At 40.4% G+C, this 16,475-nt stretch overlaps 1 protein-coding gene and 1 pseudogene across 5 annotated transcripts in view; one reads left to right on the top strand and one right to left on the bottom strand.

Moving 5' to 3' along the window:
* The window catches only part of LOC126418503 (TBC1 domain family member 4), an 885,912-nt gene that overhangs the window by 865,469 nt on the left and 3,968 nt on the right, over window positions 1-16,475 (top strand). For all 5 annotated transcript variants that reach the window (XM_050085291.1, XM_050085295.1, XM_050085292.1 and 2 more), the window contains 4 exons: window positions 5,784-5,935; window positions 8,117-8,369; window positions 13,376-13,545; window positions 14,261-14,407. In XM_050085291.1, coding sequence (XP_049941248.1) covers window positions 5,784-5,935; window positions 8,117-8,369; window positions 13,376-13,545; window positions 14,261-14,407 — 722 coding nt within the window. The remainder of the gene's footprint in view (window positions 1-5,783; window positions 5,936-8,116; window positions 8,370-13,375; window positions 13,546-14,260; window positions 14,408-16,475) is intronic.
* Window positions 12,325-12,442, bottom strand: LOC126420206 (5S ribosomal RNA; annotated as a pseudogene).

The raw sequence follows: 16,475 nt of genomic DNA, 5'->3' as shown, positions 1-16,475 counted from the left end.
AACAAACTGTTGCCTCATCAGGAAAGAGGGAAGGATGTATGTGTGGATGGATATGTGCGTGTGTGCAAGTGTATACCTGTCCTTTTTTCCCCCTAAGGTAAGTCTTTCCGCTCCCGGGATTGGAATGACTCCTTACCCTCTCCCTTAAAACCCACTTCCTTTCGTCTTCCCCCCTCCTTCCCTCTTTCCTGATGAGGCAACAGTTTGTTGCGAAAGCTTGAATTTTGTGTGTATGTTTGTGTTTGTTTGTGTGTCTATCGACCTGCCAGCGCTTTTGTTCGGTAAGTCACCTCATCTTTGTATATATATATATATATATATATATATATATATATATATATATATATCTGTGTGTGTGTGTGTGTGTGTGTGTGTGTGTGTGTGTGTGTGTGTGTATATATATGTGTATATATATATGTCTAAAAAGAAAGATGATGAAACTTACCAAACAAAAGCGCTGGCAGGTCGATAGACACACAAACAAACACAAACATACACACAAAATTCATTCTAGCTTTCGCAACCAATGGTTGCCTCGTCAGGAAAGAGGGAAGGAGAAGGAAAGACAAAAGGATATGGGTTTTAAGGGAGAGGGTAAGGAGTCATTCCAATCCCGGGAGCGGAAAGACTTACCTTAGGGGGAAAAAAGGTCCAGGTATACACTCGCACACACATATCCAGCCACACATACACAGACACAAGCAGACATTTTATATATGTGTATATATACATATATGTATAAAAACAAAGATCAGGTGACTTACCGAACAAAAGCGCTGGCAGGTCGATAGACACACAAACATACACACAAAATTCAAGCTTTCGCAACAAACTGTTGCCTCATCAGGAAAGAGGGAAGGAGAGGGGAAGACGAAAGGAAGTGGGTTTTAAGGGAGAGGGTAAGGAGTCATTCCAATCCCGGGAGCGGAAAGACTTACCTTAGGGGGAAAAAAGGACAGGTATACACTCGCACACACGCACATATCCATCCACACATACAGACACAAGCAGACATATTTAAAGACAAAGAGTTTGGGCAGAGATGTCAGTCGAGGCCGAAGTGTAGAGGCAAAGAAGTTGTTGAAAGACAGGTGAGGTATGAGTGGCGGCAACTTGAAATTAGCGGAGATTGAGGCCTGGCGGATGACGAGAAGAGAGGATATACTGAAGGGCAAGTTCCCATCTCCGGAGTTCGGATAGGTTGGTGTTGGTGGGAAGTATCCAGATAACCCGGACGGTGTAACACTGTGCCAAGATGTGCTGGCTGTGCACCAAGGCATGTTTAGCCACAGGGTGATCCTCATTACCAACAAACACTGTCTGCCTGTGTCCATTCATGCGAATGGACAGTTTGTTGCTGGTCATTCCCACATAGAATGCATCACAGTGTAGGCAGGTCAGTTGGTAAATCACGTGGGTGCTTTCACAAGTGGCTCTGCCTTTGATCGTGTACACCTTCCGGTTACAGGACTGGAGTAGGTGGTGGTGGGAGGGTGCATGGGACAGGTTTTACATCGGGGGCGGTTACAAGGGTAGGAGCCAGAGGGTAGGGAAGGTGGTTTGGGGATTTCATAGGAATGAACTAAGAGGTTACGAAGGTTAGGTGGACGGCGGAAAGACACTCTTGGTGGAGTGGGGAGGATTTCATGAAGGATGGATCTCATTTCAGGGCAGGATTTGAGGAAGTCGTATCCCTGCTGGAGAGCCACATTCAGAGTCTGATCCAGTCCCGGAAAGTATCCTGTCAAATGGCTCTGAGCACTATGGGACTTAACATCTATGGTCATCAGTCCCCTAGAACTTAGAACTACTTAAACCTAACTAACCTAAGGACAGCACACAACACCCAGCCATCACGAGGCAGAGAAAATCCCTGACCCCGCCGGGAATCGAACCTGGGAACCCGGGCGTGGGAAGCGAGAACGCTACCGCACGACCCCGAGATGCAGGCAAGTATCCTGTCACAAGTGGGGCACTTTTGGGGTTCTTCTGTGGGAGGTTCTGGGTTTGAGGAGATGAAGAAGTGGCTCTGGTTACTTGCTTCTGTACCAGGTCGGGAGGGTAGTTGCGGGATGCGAAAGCTGTTTTCAGGTTGTTGGTGTAATGGTTCAGGGATTCCGGACTGGAGCAGATTCGTTTGCCACGAAGACCTAGCATGTAGGGAAGGGACCATTTGATGTGGAATGGGTGGCAGCTGTCACAATGGAGGTACTGTTGCTTGTTGGTGGGTTTGATGTGGACAGACGTGTGAAGCTGGCCATTGGACAGGTGGAGGTCAACGTCAAGGAAAGTGGCATGGGATTTACAGTAGGACCAGGTGAATCTGATGGAACCAAAGGAGTTGAGGTTGGAGAGGAAATTCTGGAGTTCTTCTTCACTGTGAGTCCAGATCATGAAAATGTCATCAATAAATCTGTACCAAACTTTGGGTTGGCAGGCCTGGGTAACCAAGAAGGCTTTCTCTAAGCGACCCATGAATAGGTTGGCGTACGAGGGGGCCATCCTGGTACTCATGGCTGTTCCCTTTAATTGTTGGTATGTCTGGCCTTCAAAAGTGAAGAAGTTGTGGGTCAGGATGAAGCTGGCTAAGGTAATGAGGAAAGAGGTTTTAGGTAGGGTGGCAGGTGATCGGCGTGAAAGGAAGTGCTCCATCGCAGCGAGGCCCTGGACGTGCGGAATATTTGTGTATAAGGAAGTGGCATCAATGGTTACAAGGATGGTTTCCGGGGGTAACAGACTGGGTAAGGATTCCAGGTGTTCGAGAACGTGGTTGGTGTCTTTGATGAAGGATGGGAGACTGCATGTAATGGGTTGAAGGTGTTGATCTATGTAGGCAGAGATACGTTCTGTGGGGGCTTGGTAACCAGCTACAATGGGACGGCTGGGATGATTGGGTTTGTGAATTTTAGGAAGGAGCTTCAAGCAATCCTCAGAACCTTAGGCCCCCTACAAAACCTTTCACCTGACTCCATCAACCTCCTGACCCCACCAATACCCCGCACCCATACCTTCTACCTTCTTCCTACATCCGCTACATCCCGGGAGCGGAAAGATTTACCTTAGGGGGAAAAAGGACAGGTATACACACGCGCGCGCGCGCCCACACACACACACACACACACACACACACACACACACACACACAAATGTCCATCCGCACATACACAGACACAAGCAGACATTTGTAAAGGCAAAGAGTTTGGGCAGAGACGTCAGTCAAGGCGGAAGTACAGAGGCAAAGATGTTGTTGAATGACGGGTGAGGTATGAGCGGCAGCAACTTGAAATTAGTGGAGATTGAGGCCTGGTGGGTAACAAGAAGAGAGGATATACTGAAGGGCAAGTTCCCATCTCCGGAGTTCTGACGGGTTGGTGTTAATGGGAAGTATCCAGATAACCCGGACGGTGTAACGCTGTGCCAAGATGTGCTGGCTGTGCACCAAGGCATGTTTAGCCACAGGGTGATCCTCATTACCAACAAACACTGTCTGCGTGTGTCCATTCACGCGAATGGACAGTTTGTTGCTGGTCATTCCCACATAGAAAGCTTCACAGTGTAGGCAGGTCAGTTGGTAAATCACATGGGTGCTTTCACACGTGGCTCTGTCTTTGATCGTGTACACCTTCCGGGTTACAGGACTGGAGTAGGTGGTGGTGGGAGGGTGCATGGGACAGGTTTTACACCGGGGGCAGTTACAAGGGTAGGAGCCGTAACCGAGAGGTTCAAGTCCTCCCTCGGACATGGGTGTGTGTATTGTTCTTATCATAAATTGGTTTAAGTAGTGTGTAAGTCGAGGGACTGATGACCTAAACGGTTTGGTTCCTTAGGAATTCAAACACATTTAAACATTTGTTGCATACAAGACAATGATTTGCAAAGAAGAGGTATAGGTGCAGAATGTAGCACCTGTCACTTTTTGTGTACTGTATTTACTTGAATCTTAAGCCGCACCTGAAAAATGAGACTCGAAATCAAGGGAAAAAAATTTTCCCGAATCTAAGCCGCATCTGAAATTTGGGACTCGAAATTCAAGGGGAGAGAAAAGTTTTAGGCAGCACCTCCAAATCGAAACAATGGTGGTCCATTGTAATATGAGACACAATTTAGGTCGAATGAATGACGATACAGCTACAGTAGTTTGGTTCGAGTCGTACGCTTAGCAGTTAAGCTATACAGGGTAGCCATTGCTATGCGTCAGGCACTCCGTCCGTATTTATACGGGTACCCTTCCTTTTTCACGTGCTTCGTCTGGTTTGAATTGATTGCTTATTTTTCTTTGATATGATAAGTGCCGTTCTCTTTGTTATAGGTGTTTACGTCACTCTAAGCTAAAAATGTATTACTATACTGTGTCACGCATTGTTTGTTGCTTCTGTGTTTACGGCCTGTCGCCGCTCGCGGCATGGCTTGCTTTTGTGCACGCTACCACCGTTTCTTTTTTTTTTAATAATAAAAAAAAAAAGAGAGAAAGAGACAGAGAGAGAGGAATCATCTCATTAGCGAAACAATGCCAAGAGATTTGTTGTTACTTATACTGTTGCTTTCTTTGATAGTGATCAACAAGAACCAAATAACAGAATGCGTATGATTGAAGATGTTCCGAACGAGAGTTTAGCGAAAATTTTTCTCCGTTTGAAAATCTTTGCAGACGCCTCTATAGTACATTACATTCTGCACAGAAATTAAAGTCATCTTAGATTTAAAAGTCTAGTCAATTGCCGTGCTTCATTTCTGACTGTATCACTATTAGGCACAGGAATAATACGAATATAAACATGACATGATATGTATATTCTTCCGCGTTTGCTGTTGTCTCACTCTAGTTTCGTAGTTTATTAGGCAGACAGGTTTTAAATGAGATAGCAGCAAACATGAAAGAATACATGGTAAAATGTTTATATTCGTATTATTCTCATGGTGAAGAGAATATTGCATGTGATTCACAATTCATAAAAGTTCCTATTGACAACCATCTCTTCTCACAGGTAAGAAAAAATTCAGAACATAGAGTTGGCCATATTGACAAACATCCCAAACAGTCTTGCCAGTCGGATTTTCGTAATACATTGAAATGCTGCTAAATTTGAAGATGAACAATACTTAATTTGTATTTACTTCGTTGAATAATGTATGAAAATGCAGTGGTCGAAACTCGGGGTGGAGAAAAAAAAGGTCGTCTTCCACTTTTTTTACTGACGCCAAGGTTTTGGCGCCAGTATTTATCTTTGTGCCTGCAAAGCATGCCTGTGTAGCACTACATATATTCGACGGCAGAAGTTAATTGTGGCGGCACCTACCAACATTTTTCAGAACTTCCGCTTACTTTGCACTCGATTCTAAGCCGCAAGCGATTTTTTGGATTACAAAAACCAGAAAAAAAGTGCGGCTTAGATTTGAGTAAATACGGGATACTTTTAAGTCTGTTGATAAGTGATAGTCTTTTGTATCTTTATGTCATTGTAATTTCATTTTGGAAGTAATTTTGCTTGCATACAACTTACATACATATGCATGTGTTTAATATGTATCTGTTGGGCTTTAATAACAACTGTAAACTTAGTGTAATTGTAAACTTAGTGTAAAGCTCAGATCTTGGTGAGAATCTGAAAATATCTCATTGAAGTTATGGAAGCAATAAGATTTTTAAAAAAGGGGAAACATAGAATAAAGAAGTCATGAAAATTTTGAGACTAGTATGCAGTTTTCTCGTCCATAAATTGCAAAAGTTTGTTATTATTTATCATTTGTCTTTGCATTCACATAGAGAACTAATTGCATTTCAGGACGAACATTTCCTAGTCATCCATTCTTCTCACGGCCTCTAGGACCTGGACAGTTGTCACTCTTTAACCTATTGAAGGCCTATTCTCTCCTTGATCCAGAAGTTGGTTACTGTCAGGGCCTTAGCTTTGTAGCTGGTGTTCTCCTATTGCATGTGAGTATCTCATATAAAAGTTTGTGTGTAAGATGCATTTGCTTTCATAGCACTTAAAGCATTCCATAATGTTTGTTCAGTAGTTAGTTAATGAAATACTTAGCTCAGTAACTCATCAGATTCATAATCAGAAATTTAGGTAATGGGAAAATATTTAAGAATGAGTAGGCTTAACTGATTAAATGAGGGACAAGTCAGCTTCTTAGCAACTGAAGATTATACGGACATAAACAGAAGACGCAATTACTTAACAAAGGTACATAGACATTCGGGTAAAGGGGTTGTATTGGTGAAGAAATTAAAAGATGAGAAAATGAAAATGAGATAATGGAACAAAAAACTACTAAAGAGAGGATGAGAGTTCCAGGCAATTAATAATGGAAAATGGTACAGTTAACAAAACTATTTGTAAATCTTTTTAAAAGGATTTAAGAAAACAAAACAAAAATTTGGTAATAGAAATAATTGCCAACAACAGGCGTATGAAGAAATCAAAGCAGAGCTTACATTAGGTAACTGTCATCTTTCATTACATTAGATGGCACAGTAAACAGCAATTAAAATTTATCACATTCCAATGTTTCTTTAATGTTTGTACGGTTTAAGAGAGTAATGTGGATTGGAGAGTGATATAATCAGCATGAAATTTTGGAAGCAGTGCTAGCCTCTAATGTGCATAAAGCCCTTCAAATTATGAAGAAAGTAAAGCCATCAGGAGAGGATGGTAAGTCAATAGAAATATTTAAATCTAGGGGAAAATATGGTGCAAAAGAAACTTGCAAAATTATTTTCAGAAGGTCTTGTGACAATTTCTTGAAACTGGGGCAGTACTACAATTGTTCTACAAGCAACACATGAAAAGCTACAGATCTGTCAACTTCCTTTCCCTCATTAAAGGGGTTTGCTATAAATATCATCAACTACATAGAATCTTCATTTGCTTTTAATAAAACAAAGTCCAAGTTGGCTTTATAAGTGGATATAACACAGTGGATCATTTGCAAGTGGTGAATGAAATTTCAGTTCTAAGTAAGGAGTATGAATTACCACTTTGATGGGAATTCACTGAGTCTGAGAAAGAATTTGACCCAATTTCAACAAAATCTCTCGTGATAGCTCTTGAGATAGATGGCATTGATTCGACCTCCATTAGTTTACTGAAGAATATACGAGTGAACACTGCAGCTTCCCTTACAAGGCATTTGGATAATGGGAGACTCATAATTGAAAGAACAGCCAGACAAGAACATTCAGTATCACTAAAACTAATCTCAGCAGACCTACAGCAAATCTTCGGTGCCTTAAACAGGAAGAAGAAGGAATTATATCCAAGGAAAATTCAGTCAAGGAAACAGTAAGACAGAACTCTTGTCTTTACTTACCTTCTGGAGGTGAAGTGTTTAGTACTGCCAGGAGGCACGTTTAACAGTAAAAGTGATGATACAGTCATAGCTTTTGGAACAGTTAATTCCTTCCTTGAGTAGGGAGGGAGGGATAGGCTCAGAAGATTAAAAAAGAAGGGCAGGTCACTGAGACCCCAGGAATCCTGCTGTAGTGAGAGGACAAGATAAAGGCAGAGGTGAAAGGGACTTCCGGCATCTCGGTGACCTGCCCTTCCTTTTTAATCTTTCCAACCTATCCATCCCTCCTTCATGAGGAAGAAACTAACAGTTCTGAAAGCTAGGATTATGTCACCACTTCTACATTTATTTGTATCTTGTCGACAGTACCAAACGTTTCGGCCCCTGAAGATAAGTATTGGCAAGCAGAAAGCAAGAATTGCATGTTAATGGAATATTACAAATGAATTGGGTCACTATAGAATTCCACAGAAAATGTGATGACTGAACAGGACTTAAGTTCTCAGTGGCCTGCTCTCTGTAAGATGGAAAATTATTTTCTGTTATGTCATTCTTCACACTTAATAGTGCTGAAACAGTAAGACTACATTCTTCAGAGTAAGTACTTACTTTACAATAATGCACCATGCTAACCGGGTTAAACACAGTCATACAATGAATTCCATTATGGCAAGCAGCACAAACAATTGTAGAACTGGTGCAAAGTGGAAACTTGCATCTAAACTCTAATTATTTTTATACAGCATGATTCTGTTTCTTTTCATAACTGTTGCCTTAAGAATATCAATAGCAAATACATTTGTCTTTTCCTCTGTTGCAGATGTCAGAAGAGTGTGCTTTCTTGATGTTGCGACACTTGATGCTCCAGCGTGGCATGCGTCGCCAGTATGTTCCCGACATGGGTGCTCTGCAAGTGCAACTCTATCAGATATCACGCCTTCTGCGTGACACATTACCTGATCTGTATGCACATTTTGACACACACGATATAGCACCAACACTCTATGCGGCGCCGTGGGTCCTAACATTGTTTGCTTCGCAGTTTCCTCTGGGCTTTGTGGTCAGAATCTTTGGTAAGCAAGTAGCTTCAGAACTGAAATATGTCTGACTACCTTTATAAAAAATAGCAACATGGCTGATTAGATGTAAGAGGAAGGCCTCGTGGCCATAATCTCGCCAGGAGAGGTCTATGTATACAAAAATGATAGTGATGTGGAAAGGCGATAGATTCATGCTCACCACATAGAGAAGACTTTGAGTCACAGACAGGCACAATGAAAAAGACTGCCAAATTTAAGCTTTCAGAAAAAGTCCTTCTAACAAAGTGGAAAACAGACACGTACTCAAACAAGCACTACTCATACACACACATGGCCATTGTGACTGTGTCTGATACGAATGAGAAAGTCCAGCCTGGACTTCCCATTGAAAGCAGTAGACATTAATGACATGTGAGCATAATTGTACAGTGCCTGGAAAAAATTCAACCAGACTTGCTAGGTGTATGACTGATTATCTGAAAAAAATGCTATGGGGTTAGGACATCCCTTAGCTTTCTTAGGGTTAGGGGGAGGCATAGGGGAGGAAACAGGTTGGCATGTAGGCGTAATCCTAGAACACATGGAGGAATTTCAACCAACTTGGAATTAATATGACTTAATATCTAGGAAAAAAAATACTAGTGTGATGGAAGGGGGCTGGGACCTCTGTAGCACTGCTAGGAGTGGATAGGAGGAGGGGTGGGGGCAGGGGGTCGTGACATGTACAAATAATTGAAAATAACTATTATTAGTGTAAGAGCCATAGTTTTTGGTGTCACTAAGCTGAATGGCGGCAGTTGCAACATAATTTCATCCTTAGGGGTTGGTAAGTGTGGATGTGGGAAGTATGTTACATGTCAAGTATAAGTGTGGAATGCGTGAAACAAATTCAACAAAACTTGATACACACATGTATCACTTACCTCCTGCAAAAACTCTTGTAGTAAGATATGGTTAGCATCCTTAGGCATGGGACTGGGGATGGGGAAGGAAAGGTGGTGATACCGAAAATGATTGTTATTAGCATTGTATCCAAATGGTTTTCAAGTCATTAGTTGACTGATGACATTTCAGCCTTACTGGTTGGATAGAGTTGTGAACAGGGTGAGATAAGATTAGATACTCCATTTGTTCTCTATCTCAGAAGGTGAATTGCTAGCAGCCAAAGCCAAAGATTCAGGTTGTATATATGGCACAGCATACAGATTTAATATCTGTAAGTATGAGATGAAAGAGCAAATTAACATATTCAATAACTGGTGCTACACACTATGTGGGAACTTGGCAAGGGGATTCCCCAGATCTGATCAGCAGCAGACGGGAGACTTTGTGCTGTAGAGATTTACAGATGTTTGTTGCCAACTGTGCAGCATACCATTATCTGATGTTGACTGCGTTGTTGTCTGCTTTGTCGCTAAGCTGTGCTGTCACTGTCTGTGTTTTGTTGCACTATTTTCATTGTGATGTTTTCGGAAATGAGTGATGGTGTGGTGGGTGGCCCATCAAAGGGGTTACCTTCTGCTCCAGTTTGGAAAAGAAAGCCAGCTATTAGAATCTCGTGAAAGCTCAAAACACAAGTTTGTGGTGCCTGCACTGTGCTACGTACTTACAATATGTGGAGGCAGAGCTTGTTATCCGCCACACACCACCTCTCCCTCTCTTCCTGAAGTAAATAATACTCGCTTTCCCTGCAAACCCCCCCCCCCCCCCTCAACACCCCCCTCCCTCCCCTTGCCAGCAAGATGCCAAGCTATAGTTTGGAAGTAGTACTATATTTCTTCTTCTCTTTACCTAAATGTCTATGCTGGAGTAAATTAGACTTACTGACAGCTATTTAACATAATAGAGGTAGTTAATGACCTGCATATGAGTGAAATGGTGATGTTGGTTGGACAAATTGATGAGTACACACTGGCAACCTGACATCTAATGAGCCGATTACTTGCTAGCGTGAATGGTGCTCTGAGCAGCTCAAGAGTCGCTTGTTAGCTGCTCAATGCAAACTGCCTCCTGGCAGACACAGAGATGCTTAGGCTCGGTATGGTAGCCACTAGCTTGCAGGCCTACATGCACTCACAAATCTAGTGTGATCCAGGGTGGCACAGTACTGGATGGAAGAAGAAAATGTCACTACACAAACAATGAGAAGCATTCTAGCTGACATGTCCCTCTTCCCGTGAGGACTCTGAATTGGAATTAAAAATTGTACATCATTACATTAGTTTCAGTATCTTGGTAGGTAAAAAATTATGAACATTAACCACAAAGTAAAGTACTTAGCCCTTTGCAGACTATCATGTGGCAAAAAAAGTTTCAGTGCTCTGTGGTAAAACAGCTAAGTGGAACACTCTGTGCATTATAGTCACATACATGCTCCGCTCAACAAAAGTAAGACATCAAACAGTGGAAAGTCGAGTTTGGAATACCAACAATATTATGAAAATGATAGACCGGTACCCACTGTAAAGATATGTTCAGTTGCAGACAGACACAATGAAAAGGCTGTACACATTGTGTTTTGGTCACAGCCCTTTTCAGAAAAGAAAACACACACACCCATTCAAACAAGCAAGACCGTCTCATGCACACCTCATGCACATATCACTGTTATTTCTGGCCGCTGCCAGTGGCGTTCTGGTCAGAGCAGCCAGAGATAGCGATCATGTGCAAGAGGTGTGCTTGTTTGTGTGAATGTGTGTGTTTTCTTTTCTGAAGAAGGCTTTGGCTGAAAGCTCAACATGTAACAAACTTTTTGTTGTACTTGTCTGCAACTCAGTGTGTCATATTTTTGATGGGTAGCTATCTATGCTTTTCAGAATAAACCATCACAAAAAATTTAAACAGTTGTGTAAGCATAAGATAATAATTTCAAACTAACCTGTTTTGTGCCAAAACTTTTGGCTGATAATGCTTTTCCTGCTCTGAAAAGCTTCTTGCTCTTTTTGTGCAGTAAATGTTCAGAATCAGAGGGCAACATCCTTGCAAAGTTATTGTGTTGCTTGACAACACTTGAGGGGTGTCATCCCGACATCAATACTCTATCAATTTGCTGTTTATTAGAGACTCATAAGCTACAAATGTCATTTTTCATCCTTCTTTTCTCCCCAAAATTTGACATCATCACTCCACCACTCATCATCATCATAGCCAAATAGTTTTCCTGTTTTTCAGAAGTTCTTACACTCTATGTGGCCCACAAAATGCTCAGACTTGTATCACAATGACAGTTTTTTTCCCAAGTGATTTTGAGTCACCCTGTTCATGAGATGGTATGTTCTTTAACATTGCTTAAGATTAAATATTTGTATTTTTAATGAGTCAGATGCTCTTCTTATAACAAAGAAGTTTCAGTCTTGTCAGTCATTGTTTCATAGTTAAATGTGTGACATTATTGGAAGCAAATCATTGTTCTAGCAATTTCCAAAAGAACCTTTCTTATGCTTTTACTAAACACCAAAAAGATACAAATCTTATTGGTTCATCTAAAATTTGTCATTTCGTGTCTTCTGTGAATAGTCAATTGTGGCACATAACTACTCAGATCTGGTGGTATGGAAAACTGCTACTGGACTCATATTTTCTTCTGCTCAAGTGTGTGGTATGGTTTGTTACCTGAGGCTGTAGCACAGCTTTGCCATATCTGTTACTCCTGAAATAACATTAACCCCAGCAACTAGGGACTGACAATAGCTGACATTTTCAAGCAATGTCTTAGAATTCCTCTACAGATTACGTGAAGTCCCGGTTAATTGTATTCAAGATACTAAAACTGAACTAAACTCCATCTGAACAAGCCTTTGAAGGCCCAACTATACCAACTGGCCGCCATGTCATACTCAGCCCACAGGCATCACTGGATGCGGATATGGAGGGGCATGTGGTCAACACACCGCTCTCCCAGCCATATGTCAGTTTACAAGACCAGAGCCGCTACTTCTCAATCAAGTAGCTCCTCAGTTTGCCTCACAATGGCTGAGTGCACCTCGCTTGCCAACAGCGCTTGGCAGACCGGATGGTCACCCATCCAAGTGCTAGCCCAGCCCAACAGCATTTCACTTCGGTGATCTGACGGGAACCGGTGTTACCATTGCGGCAAGGCCATTAGCATTTATTTGAGATACAGTGTATATTAATAAGGGAACCATACAGAGCGGTCCTCTCTGAATGTCTTCATATAGGATCTGAACATCCAGCACCTGGACACCAGTTTCCTAAAGTAGTACAATGCATTTCTCAAAATAACTTAAAAATTGGCCTTCGAAGATGAAAAGATTTCTAAATGCTGTTAAGTACCAAACATTTGTAGGTTAGCGAATTTGTTGGTAGCTCAGTGAATAGTGTAATTGGGTTATAATCGTAAGGTCACTGATCTGAATCTCACTAGCATTGTATGTTTTTTATTTTTTTTATTCTTTATTTATTAACAAAAAAAATGTTAATTAACAAATAAGGAACAATAGTTTTTAATAGAAACATCTTTTTTTAATTTTGATTGTTGGTCATCTGAAAATAAATTAAAATTATACTGATATGTGAAATGCCCTTTTATTAAGCGAAAAAAAAATTATTTACATCAAGTATTTGCTTTTTCTATTTAGTGTTTTGTGCTTTTGTACAAATTTTTAATATACAGCAATAAAAAAATAAAAGATTTTATTATGATTCCATATTTGTTAATTAACATTTCCATTTCTTAATAAATATGGAATTTTACAAAAGCATGCTACTTGTGAGATTTGACCCACAAACATTCTGATTACAGTCCAGTTAAACTACACACTGAGCTACCAATGAATTTGTTGACAGTCTACATATGCTTTATACTTAAAAGCACTGGAAAAGCTCCTAATCTTCAAGGGCAGTTTCTTAAGGTTCTTTTGAGAACTGAGTTATGCTATTTTAGGAAATTGACCTCCGAGCATTGACCAAATGTTATAAGTATGAAGAAAATCGAAAAGGGCAGAGCAGTGCATGAGAGCCATGTGTAAGATAAGGTTGTTTATTCTGACAGCTGCTACTTACAGTGTTTCTTTTTGCAGATTTGCTGTTCTTTGAAAGCACAGATGTTGTGGTTCGTGTTGCTGTTGCTCTCTTAAATGAACACAGGGAAGGCCTATTAGCTTGTGATAATTTTGAAGAAATAATGGACTACCTAAAAGGAAAGGTGCCTTCCATTGACAAAGCTACACTTGATCGCATCATGAAGCAGGTGAGATTTCTTGCAGTTTCTAAATCAGTATCTCCTTATATCAAATTTATTTAGCATATTAGGTTCATATCTGTATTGTGGCACGTATTTTCTGCACTACCTCAGTATACTGGCAGTCACCACAGTCTTAAAATTGGTATAGGTGCTGAAAAAGAAAGACACTCTAATCACAGTCGAAGAAGCGACTGATTATCTTTTTTGTCTACTGCAAACTTTTTAGATGTAATTCACTTTGGGACACCATGAATAGAGATGACAACCACTAACATTGTTGTGTATAATAGTATTTCAGAAAAATTGTGATCGTGGATTATGTGTTGCTTTGGTATGTTGTCTCAATATTTTTATAAATCATTTTTATAAGATTAAAATGTATGTTTGATTGCTGATTTTATGTACACATAAAACATTTTTTATAGAAATAGTATTATATCACAGATTAAAACTGAAAATCAACTTGAATCGAAACTCATTTTTACACCAGACTTGCGTGGTAAAATAGTGTGATGCAAAGTAAACAAAGTAACTTTTACAATTAAGTAGAAAAGTGAAATAAATATATGACCTAAGCAGAGAGTTAACGTGTTATAAGCAACAAATTTACTACACTTCCTCAGGCTGTAGTGAAAGTAGCCCAGACATTTTCAGTGGAACACTGTAAATCGATTGTGAGGTACTAGTGTCGCTTATGTGTGAATCTAAATTACTGTTGCAGGTTTTCACAAGTGATGTTTCAAAACAACTTCATGATTATGAGGTAGAGTACCATGTACTGAAGGAGGAGATGGCATCACCTCGTGTAGACATGGAAACTGTACATAGACTTGAGGCGGAAAATAGGAATTTAATAGAACAACTGGAGGCAAGTATCTCATATTTCATCCCGTTTCTCAACATCCCTCAATTGTCATCAGACCTGCCAAAATAGTAACCTCTTTTGTACTCTTAGATTCATTTGAATGTTTCTGGGACAATTTCTTCTCATCCTGATATTTGACAGATAAGCTAATTTAGTCATGAGCATAAGCCCAATGAAAAAGTATGTCAAATTGAACCATACTGATGTACAAACTGATCCCTGGCTGTGGTGTGAGATATGTGCCTGCTTTGCCTCATTTGCTGCATTGTCCGCTGCTCACCCCACAGCATTCGCTTAGTGCTTCCAGTGCACTTAATACTTTCCATATTCTATTTCTGAGCTTTGGACAGGTACTAGGAGAATTAGGAGGATTGATTTATAATGTTTACATTCATATGTGGAGTTTTATTTTGTAAATATATAAATACATTTGCAGCTATCATAAGCTTATATGCTATTATAATATGAACACAAACCAGATTACTTACTGCCCCTTTTTGGTACAAAAAAGAGTTCTATTGAATTCTTTACAATACAACTTCGTCTGAAATACCAACTGTTTGTTTTAAAGCTAAGAATAAAGTTTTTTGTGAGTCCGGCCAATAGCACCAACATAAAAGATGATAAAGTCCACCACAGTAAACAAGACATGAACCTGTACTGAAGTAGGGTGCTATAGGCATTTCAAAGTGCAAACTTTCGCTTGATTGTGATCTGCACATTAAAATTTCACAAGGCATGAGTAAGAATTGTATTGCACTAGAAAAATATTGAGAGCAATTTTACCAAGAAAACCTGTTTCTTCATGCTTAGATGAATGTTCTGGGCATTTTCATTGTTCATGTCTATGACTTAACTATTACTGATAATCCTGTTTAGGACTATGTAGGTGATCTAAATGATTAATGGAAAATCTCATATAAAGATGTGAAACAAATACTAACAAAGAGATAGAGGGGCTGGCCAGTACTTACCTCAGCTCAGTACAGCCGATAGATACACATAAAACAAAACTGAAAATTTACATTCCTAGCTTTCGGAACAAATGTTCCTTCATCGGGGAGGAGAGAGGGGAAATTAGGGAGGGTAGCAAGGATGGAGGCATGGTTGTCAGAGGGAAGCCAAAGATATAGAATATCTTTGGCTTCCCTCTGACAACCATGCCTCCATCCTTGCTACCCTCCCTAATTTCCTTTCCCTGTTGCTTCATAACCTGGGTTGTGAGTAACTGAATCTCCTTTCCCTTCTTCCCTTTCTTTCCCCTCTCTCCTCCCCGATGAAGGAACATTTGTTCCGAAAGCTAGGAATGTAAATTTTCAGTTCTGTTTTATGTGTATCTATCGGCTGTACTGAGCTGGAGTAAGTACTGGCCAGCCCCTCTATCTCTTTGTTAGTATTTGTTTCACTATTTAGGACTATTTCACACATTTAATTCCATTTCTTAAAATTGCATGATTTTTTTCATGCAGTAATCAGATATTTAATTCCTGGTTTATTGCTTAATTATGTACTTCATATATGTGTCAGTATAGTTTGGGATAATTTATATAGAAAGCAGAGCAAGCATTTTTCTGGCACATAAAAGAAACAGTTGATCACTAAATTAACATTGTTAGCACTCCTAGTATAAGAAACTAGTCACAGAAATGATGACAGTATTACAAAACACTGTCACACAGGTCACAACTTAATCACATTACATCATATGTCAGAGGAGCAACTACTGAATAACACTGTACACACTCCATCACTTGAGTGGCCAGTGCACTCATTGACATATCCTATCAAAAAGGCTCCCACTAATGCACTACACAGTCTGTCGATCGGGTGACCACTGAAACCACAGCATATCCCGCCGCACAAACAGCAACTGCTGACATTCGATTGGTTGACACATAACGAATCAACACGTTCTATCCTGTGTCTGTGTGAGTATGCGTTCTACGCAAATCTAGTGAAGTTACAGCAGTTGGGACACATCTGAAGCCTCTGCTCCATAATCCTGTTGGTCTCCGTTAAATTGGGCACACAGTGGGATGAAAATACTGTTGATATAAACTGCACACAAAAC

Source organism: Schistocerca serialis, chromosome 9 (genome assembly GCF_023864345.2).
Source record: "Schistocerca serialis cubense isolate TAMUIC-IGC-003099 chromosome 9, iqSchSeri2.2, whole genome shotgun sequence".
NCBI lineage: Eukaryota > Metazoa > Arthropoda > Insecta > Orthoptera > Acrididae > Schistocerca > Schistocerca serialis.
This window is presented reverse-complemented; position numbering and strand designations above follow the sequence as displayed.